The sequence below is a fragment of the Prosopis cineraria genome, unplaced genomic scaffold (genome assembly GCF_029017545.1).
Source record: "Prosopis cineraria cultivar Desert tree isolate PC_DT_omini unplaced genomic scaffold, ASM2901754v1 PC13, whole genome shotgun sequence".
Taxonomy (NCBI): domain Eukaryota; kingdom Viridiplantae; phylum Streptophyta; class Magnoliopsida; order Fabales; family Fabaceae; genus Prosopis; species Prosopis cineraria.
Genome location: NW_026555344.1, coordinates 3903179 through 3911942, shown reverse-complemented (window position 1 = coordinate 3911942; position 8764 = coordinate 3903179). Strand labels below are relative to the sequence as shown.

The window sequence follows — 8764 nt, the reverse complement described above, 5'->3', positions numbered from 1 at the left end:
AAGGTACAAATAGCCCAAGGGCCAAAAAGTTAGTCCTCAGGCAAACCAATGAATTTAATTTGGAGGTCCTGGATTCAAAACACAAACACAACTGGGAAAAGATATAAAAATAAATAAAAATTAAGTGCAAGCAAATGATGTAAATTTTGTTCATATTTGTTACTCCTGTGTTATTCTCACGAATTAAGTAATTATCATTTTCCTAAAGCTCAAGCTCATTACTGTTTGATCAGCAATCTCATATTTGTGCAATTATCATAAAACTCGTGAAAATTAATATCTTTGAATCAAATATAAATCTATGCTAAAAGATATCAAAAGGTAATCAAATTGGAGAGTTGCCAAGTTATTAATGACCAATAAGTATTTATAGAACGATGGCTTTGACATTAAAGTCAATATAAGTTAGATGAGAAATTGACACAAATTTTGCTGAAAGTCCCATATCACTGTATTTGCATGTTACGCTTTCATTGTCTTTATTTAATAAAATACGCTTCTTGTGAACCATCCTATACAATCACGGAATTGTTGCATTATGAAAACAAGATTAAATGGTCGCTAATTAATTTTTACCCAATTTACATTCACGAAATTTAATTATTTTGAAAACTAATGAGGACATTTAATTTTTTATATGGCTATTTACCCAAGTCAGATTTGAATGTTGTTGGGCTCAATTAAAAGTAGTTGCCTCAAAGCTTTTTTTTTTTTTTGTTAACATTTACGCAGGTTTAAACTCAAGATTTTGTATTTAAATGAATATAGATTCTTAATTGGATTGTGTTTGGTTTCGTTGGGCTCGTGAACCCAACCCATCCCACCCCATAAGCTTGGTTTGCTATTGAAAATCAACACTAACTTGGTGGATACTTGGGTTTTTTTTTTTTTTTTAACTAACTACGGGCAACACTCATGAGATCGTCTTCTTCTTCTTCTTGCTCTTTAGGGTAAGGAATATGAAATTAAGTTCTGAGAGAGGCTTAGTCTTCTTGGAGATTGAGAATCTTCTCAAATATAGCTGCAGTGGAATTGTTAATTTTGTTCCACGCTAACAAAATATGGTGGCAGACTCTTTGGCGAAAGCTGAAATCTCAAACTCCTCTCTTTTTGATTTGGCTCCCCCTTTTATGAGGGACTTAGCGCCGAAGGATTGTATGGGATTTAAATCCCCTGACTTTGCTTAATTCTTGTTTGTATTTGTGTTCTCTCCCCATCTTGATTTAAAAAAAGAAAAAGTTCTCAGAGAGGCCAAGTAATATCTGGGCCGAGCCCATTGGGCTTTTAAATTTCCCTTTTTGGTTTTTGTTTTCTGAGCCTCTGAGTTAACTTCGCAGCATCCCAACAGGACTACTTTCTTTTTTCTACCCAAAAAAAAAAAACCACTTTCTTTTGATATTTTGCATTACAAGACGCTATAATTGGCAGTCAACAACGCCTATGACAAATGTGACGTTGACAAAACTTCAAAATTTTTCAAGTAAAATTATGGGAATGCGCTTTCCCGCAAGTATGTTTTTGTTGAAAGTTTTGGCGTGCTCGCTAAGTCAACCTTCACGCTCCATTTTGATTTTTTGAACACAGTGAGACTGTCGGCCTCAGGCCTAATATAGGCTTGTCGGCAAGTATTTGGGAAAATCGCTACTGAGTGCCACAGAAAAGCTCTAATTACTCAACAATTGCATGAAATAAAGAAATCAATCTGAAGTCTGGACTCTGGACTGTGGAGGGACTTTAGTGTAAATAATTTTACTTCCCTAACTGCTAGATTGGCCCTCGCATCTTCCTTTTTGGGACCCCTGCTTGGAGAAATCCCCAGAGGAATAACAGTGAAAATCGATTCGCTTTGTTTCCTTTTAACTTTCCCTTCCTCTCTTCCTTTACTCGCGTCTCTTTAATTTTCTTCTAGAGAGCGGGGGGGGGGGGGACAAAAAGTTCAGTGTGATTCTGTACAGAGAAAATAGCACCAAGCCAGCCTCTCTTGAACATTTTGACCGACGAAAAAAGGGTAAATGGGAGGGAAGGGAAGGGATGGCATGGTGGATATGAGAGGAGGAGGGTGAGAGAGACGCAGAGAAAGAATCAGCAGAGATAAAGAAAGAGCAAGAGAGTAGCCACCATAAGTCCATAACGGTGAAAAACAAGCAGACGTGACTAGCAGTGAGAATATGCGCGCAATTTATTATTAATTATGTATATTTTCATTCACAATTCTCTGTGGATTACAAGTATCACATATATTATTGACTACTAAATAAACATGTTTTTCATTAGTGAGTTGCTCACTATAAATCACAATTACTTTAAACATCACATCATTAGTTCTATTTCATTAACCTTGTTTTCTCAAGTTTAATATAGATGTGTGCAATTTTATACACATACATATATAACTAAAGATTTCAATAGTCTAGTGATTTTTTTTTTAACCATGTGATCTTGGGTTCTAATTTCTCAAAGCCACCCTTCCCAAATCTATTTCTTTGCCAATGCCGGCGCTTTCAGGGTTGGCCCACCGGTGATGGGGGCTGAGCTTTTTTCTTTAAAACAAAAAAAGTAAAACAAGAGTATTTTAATAATTTAATATGAAATACGTTTACAATAATAGGTTTTGGACTTAAAAATAGTTTGCGTATTTCATGAAACCTCTTAATAATTAAAATTTTATAAAAAATTTTAGAATGATTTTTTCAAAATTATGTACACTAAAATCGCTCGGGATTTCAAATTGATTTTTCTATTTTATGAGAATTTCGAGTAATTACAGTTTTTATGGGAGATTCAATAGTGATTTTCCTTATAACTTTCTTTATAAGTTATATAGCTATCAAACTGGTTATATTGGAACATTATCAAGATAAATATTTTCCAAACATTTACATGGTTTCAAACTCAAAATCAGATACTTAGATAGCCATAGCTTCTAACTTGTAAATATATAGATATATATTATAGGTTGATAGGGCGAATTTACATCGCGATATATTATTAAAGATACACCATTTATTTCATCTCAAAGGACGTCAAAAAATAACTCACTCTATTAATATCATGGTAAATCTAATTCCATCCTGGTGACCTGAGCATTCAATGAAATGGTAATTAACTTTTTCCAATAAAATTTAAGAAGGGTGGTTTTGAAAAGGAATTATCATTTTTGAAAAAATTAAAGTTGTAAAATAAATTTAACTTCTCACTTCTCCCCTTAGTCCACGTGATTTGAGAATTTACACAAAATTTCCAAATTTTTTTACAGTATTCATTATTTAAATATACTGTATTTTTTTAATTTTAATAGATATGATTATATTTAATTTTTAACATATGTAATATTTGGACCCTTAAAAATTATTTTAATATACAGTAAATGTTGGGAGTTCATTAAATTTTACAATAATGCCAAATTAATAGTATATAGTAAACAGTAAATGAATAATAAATAATTTTAATTTTTTATCATACATTGATCAATTATTTGCAATCTCAATGTCACCAGCCGATATGCTTGTAAAGATGTAATAATTCAGTTTTACATTTGGAAGAATAACAATACAATTTTAAAATGATAAATTAATGACAATTAAATTTTTGATAAAATTTTTTGTAAAATAAATTATAAATATCAATTTAAATGGTTATAAATATTAATTCAAATTCTAAACTAATTGTTATATTTATAATTTAAATATCATATTTATAGTTAAAATTTTTAAATTTTTAATTATTTGAATCAATATTTATTATTAATTAAAAAAATTATTAAAAATTTAACTGTCATTAATTTCTTCTTTAAAACTGTCATTTTTTTTAACATTTTAGAGTGTTGTGAAAATATAATAATTTAAAATTTGCAGAATCTCTTGATGCTTCATCCTCAATAGTATACTGTCCCTGTTCAGCTGTTCTGCAAGCACGGGGAGTCAATAACAGTCAGGACACCCTGCCCAGGTGATGCTGCAACCCAACCCTCCGAGGTTCACCAATTAAAAAGAAAAGAAAAGAAAAGAAAAAGAAAGAAAGAAATCAGGGGCATGGTAACAACGGACGCTACAAAAAGTCATGGAGATTCTCTCTGCTGGTAAGGATTGAATCTAAGGACCCAGCCACCCAGGTCATAAAAATATTATTTAAGTTCATGAATCTTTAATATCTCGAATATTCTTCAAGCCTAAAATTACTACCAATTTTTATGAGAGCTTTTTAGGAAGTTTTGACTAAAATTAAAAAGATTGCTTAAAATTATACCATTCTTAAATCTTAATATTTAAAATCTTTAATAATAAGTGTACTTTTAATCTTCTAACTCTATATAAAATTTTAATTTGATCTTTTAATTTTGTAAAGTATTTTTTTAATCTTTTAACCCCACCATCGTTAGTTTTAAATAATTATTTTTTTATTAATTATCATCATTTTAAAAAAATAAACTTAATATATCAACATTTAATAATATTTTATTAATATTTAAAAATTTAATGTATTTATTAAAATAAAATTAATTATATTAGAGTTAAATAACTAAATAAATTTTATAAAGTTAAGGAATAAATATAAGACGTATAAAATTAAAGAACAAAAATGTATACTTTAACTTAATTTTTATTATCACTCATATAGTAATATTCCATACAGCATATGGCCCGTTTGATTTTTGGAAAAAAGAATCAAATAATAGATCCAAGAAGTTATGATTGTGGTAAGTTCGCAGCTAAAGCTATAATTAATGCATTTCACAAAAAAGTCAAAAACGCTTGAAATGCTTACAAAAGTAAATTATTGATAGTTCATGTCTTTATGAACCCAATTTATTTGATGCAGGGCAGCTGCACCACGTTACTAGAAGTTGACCTGAACCTTTCAATTTTACTTTGAACTCAACAATGGCAAAGCATGTAGTTTTTGACTTTTTGTGTATAGTATAATTTAATAATAAAATAAATAAATCCCACATACTCTATTAACAGCCTTAACTGTTGAGATTATATCATTCCAAAAAATTACTAGATTTCTTTTCCAAAAAAATAACGGGTCTGGTCTCTCGTGTAAGTAATTCTCGTCGTCCCGTTTGTCATTATCATGGTGTCTCCTCCCTGATGTAATATTCGTTAATTGTATAAATATAAAATTCAAGTTCACTTGGAAAAAAAATCGAAGAACCGCAAGAAACATCATCATCTCTAGGCACATGCGCTTACCAAATCTTTGACTAAATGATAAATAAAAGTCTCATAAAATCCAACAGAAATTCTCATGCACCACAGATAACATTATCTTTCCATCACCATCCTTGTCTTCTTCTCATTTCTCAACACTGCTTCTATTTCACACGCCATTCTTAAATAATTCTGCAAAACCTTCAAAATCATAACCATAATGTTCTCTTCCACATATCACTTCAACTAAGAACGCCAAAAATGTCAAAATTTCTCAATCTTTAGATTTTGCTTCAACCAGGGAAAAACTGAAATACCAGTTCTTCACAACCAAGGTTAAGTGCCAGTGTGATTCCCATGATACTTGATTCTTAATGTTACAAAGAAGGATAATACTATTACCTCATGCTGCCTCTCACAATGGAAAACCTTGACAAACACACTCTCTATTATACATGGCTAATTATAACATTTCTAAGATAGAAATTATTAACCAGAAAAAAGGATCCCAAAAATTTCTACATGCAAAACAAAACTCAGGGATTATGATTATGGAGACATAAAACAGGACACCGCTATGTCTTTTGAAGTACGGTGGAATAATACTTCACAGAGGCTGTTGCATTGTCACAACCAGAGGACTTGTGACAGTGTGCTTCCCATCAGACCAAACCAGATGCCCACTCTTCACGGATGAACTTCCAGGGGAAAGCTTCACAGCCCTCGCTTGAACCCTAAGAAGGAAATTCAATTTCTGACCTGCCCTCCTGAAAGAGAGAGTGTCAGGCTCCACTGAGACCACCATCCCTCTGGGAGGTCTCACAGTGGCTTTATACACAGAATTTGCATCCCCAACATTGGTCACAGTTCTGATAAAGTGTGTCGACATCTTATGCTTCCCATATTGCTGAAACACTGCAGAAAATGAAGGGTAATTCAGATTCCCAGCATGTCCTGCTCTTTTAGCCCCGCCACAGTCTGCTCCTTTTCTGGTAATCACTCGAATGTTTTGTGTGGTGTAATTCGAGTTGCACAAGAAATCCACATAGTCATATGTGTTGATGTCATAGATCAAACCGGGGTTCATGGCTTTCTCTGGATGGATATGGCCAGACCCATAATCAAATACTGAGGAAACATTACCAGTAGATTCGTCAAGCATTGTGTTTCCTCTGTTGTCAACTGTATAAGCAGTGGTCATAAGGGCTGATCTTATAGCAGCAGGACTCCAATCTGAGTGCGCCGCTTTTAGCAAAGCAGCTAAACCAGAAACATGTGGGCAAGCCATTGATGTACCTGAAAGAATGTTGAATTCAGTCCTGCGAGTATCTGAAGGAACCCCAGAAGGTCCTACTTTATCAGGCCAAGCTGCAAGTATGTTCAACCCTGGAGCTATAACGTCTGGCTTTAGAATCTCAGGAGATTCTGGATTAGGTCCTCTAGCTGAAAATGATGCCACCACAGGTGCTCTGATTCCCAGTTTTGTTCCTTCGAATTCGATTGTTGCTGTGGGAAGTGAATGGGATTTTGACGATTCTGAGACGTATTTTCGAATCTCGTCACCTCCGGTGGCACCAACGGCGGTGGCGGGCAGCACATGGCAGTCGGCGACTAGTCCTTCGCCGTCGAACACCCCGTTGGCTAAGATCATCCCAATTCCTCCAGCTTTTTTCACTACTTCTCCTTTTGCAGCTCTCGAATTGATGCCTCTGTCACATACAACGATTTTGTTCTTTACAAAGTTCGGATCCAATGAGCCTTCCAAGCAGAGTGAAGAGGAATAACCATCGCTGCCTCCTTCTGAACCGGCATACACAATAGGGTACATCCGACCGGGAGTTAGACCCGGTCCTCCATATATGCTGGCCCCAGGGATGATTTTCCCGTTTCCGAGCTTAACGTCGGCAGGGAAGCTTCTGTCTATGGTTCCGGCGCCGACTGTCGTGACCCATGGGGCGACATTGGTGACGGTGAGGCCGCCCGGGCCACCGTTGCCGGCTGAGGCAGAGACGAAAACACCAGCGCTGGAGGCTCCGAATGCGCCAATGGCAATGACGTCAAGGAAGTATGGTACAACTACGCCTCCGACGCTGAGGGAGGCCACGTCGACACCATCGGCAACGGCGGCGTCAAATGCGGCGAGGATGTCGGAATCATAACAACCACCTGCCCAGCAGACTTTGTAGATGGCAAGTCGAGCCTTCGGAGCCATTCCGGCCGCCATTCCCTTAGCATAGCCGAGTGTCGACGCTGGGAAAACATACCTCCCGGCGGCAATCGAAGCTGTGTGAGTCCCGTGACCATCAGAGTCTCTCGGCGAACGATACTCCGACGACTCGTTCATCTTCCCGTTGGTAGCTTCATACCCGTTACTGAAGTACCGAGCTCCGATCAGCTTCCGATTACAAGAGCTCGCAAGAAAGTCTTTCCCGGCGACGCACTGCCCCTTCCACTTTGGGGGAACAGGGCCCAGGTCGCGATCATTGAAGCTCTGCCTCTCGGGCCAAATACCAGTGTCGATGACACCGATTACAAGATCCGACCCAGAATCGGTCTCCTTGAGCAAACCAGCATTGTCGGGCGTCTTGAGCCCCAAGAACTGAGGGGAACGCGTGGTCTGCACATGGCGAACCTGCTCGGGTATGACGGCGACTATGTGGGAGAGGGATTGAAGCTTCTGAACCTCTAAAGGTGAAAGCTTTGCAGAGAAACCGTGAAACACCGTTTCGTAAGTGTGGAGAATGCCACTCGTCTGATCAGAAGACGAACTGTGGGCAGAGATGGAAGCGAGGGAGGACTCGTACCAGTGTCTGTGAGTAGGGAAAATGGAAGGCTTAGCATCATGCAGGACCTGAACAATGAAGGTTTTCGTTTCAGGATCGGAAGAAGCAGAAGCAAATACTAGTAGTAGGGATACTAAGGCTAAGAAAAATGGGAGAAAGAAGGAGAAGGATGGCCCCATTGAAGAAGAAGATAACGAGAGGGAGGTTTGGTGTGTTGGGGCGTGCGAGGACAAGATTTAAAGGAAGGAGAGGGGCAGGGAGAAGGATGTGGTTGAGTGTGAGTGGTGACGGGAAGAGGTAGATAATGGAGGTCCTGTGCTGTGAATGCAGTAGAGAGAGAGAGAGACAGAGAGTAGAGAGGAGGAGGTAGTAGCAAAGTAGTGAGAGGAAGATGATGGGGAATTATGTTGGGAAGCGGTCGTGATTTTGAATATTTTCAGGTCACTTTCCTATATTTTAAAATTGGAATCTAACAGTATATCTTGATCATCAAATCTAATGTGTTTTCTCAAAAAGTAAAAAATGAACCGAGAATTATCATTTGTATCCTCACCCGCTTTTATATTACTGCCTGGTGTCTGTGATCTGCTGACTGCCGTCAGCATTCTTTGTGATACAGCAGCCCATTTCCTTTATAGCTCCTTCTTTCCAGATTATATATTTCATCAATATCAGCAGCACTGCTTTCCACCAAGAAAAATTAATCATTTTTTTCATCATCGACAATGAGAATGTGATATGATTTAGCAGTTAAAAAAATTAAATAAATAACATAATAATGGTTAGAAATGACATAATAAAACTTAGAGGAAAATACAACTAGTTTAC

The 8764-nt window shown here is 36.6% G+C and overlaps 1 protein-coding gene across 1 annotated transcript; it reads right to left on the bottom strand.

The window, feature by feature from the left end:
* Positions 1-5332: 5332 nt before the first annotated feature.
* Positions 5333-8328, bottom strand: LOC129291855 (subtilisin-like protease SBT1.5). Its single transcript, XM_054929409.1, has one exon. It carries the CDS (start codon positions 8113-8115, stop codon positions 5761-5763), a length of 2355 nt encoding a protein of 784 aa, XP_054785384.1. The 5' UTR covers positions 8116-8328; the 3' UTR covers positions 5333-5760.
* Positions 8329-8764: the final 436 nt, after the last annotated feature.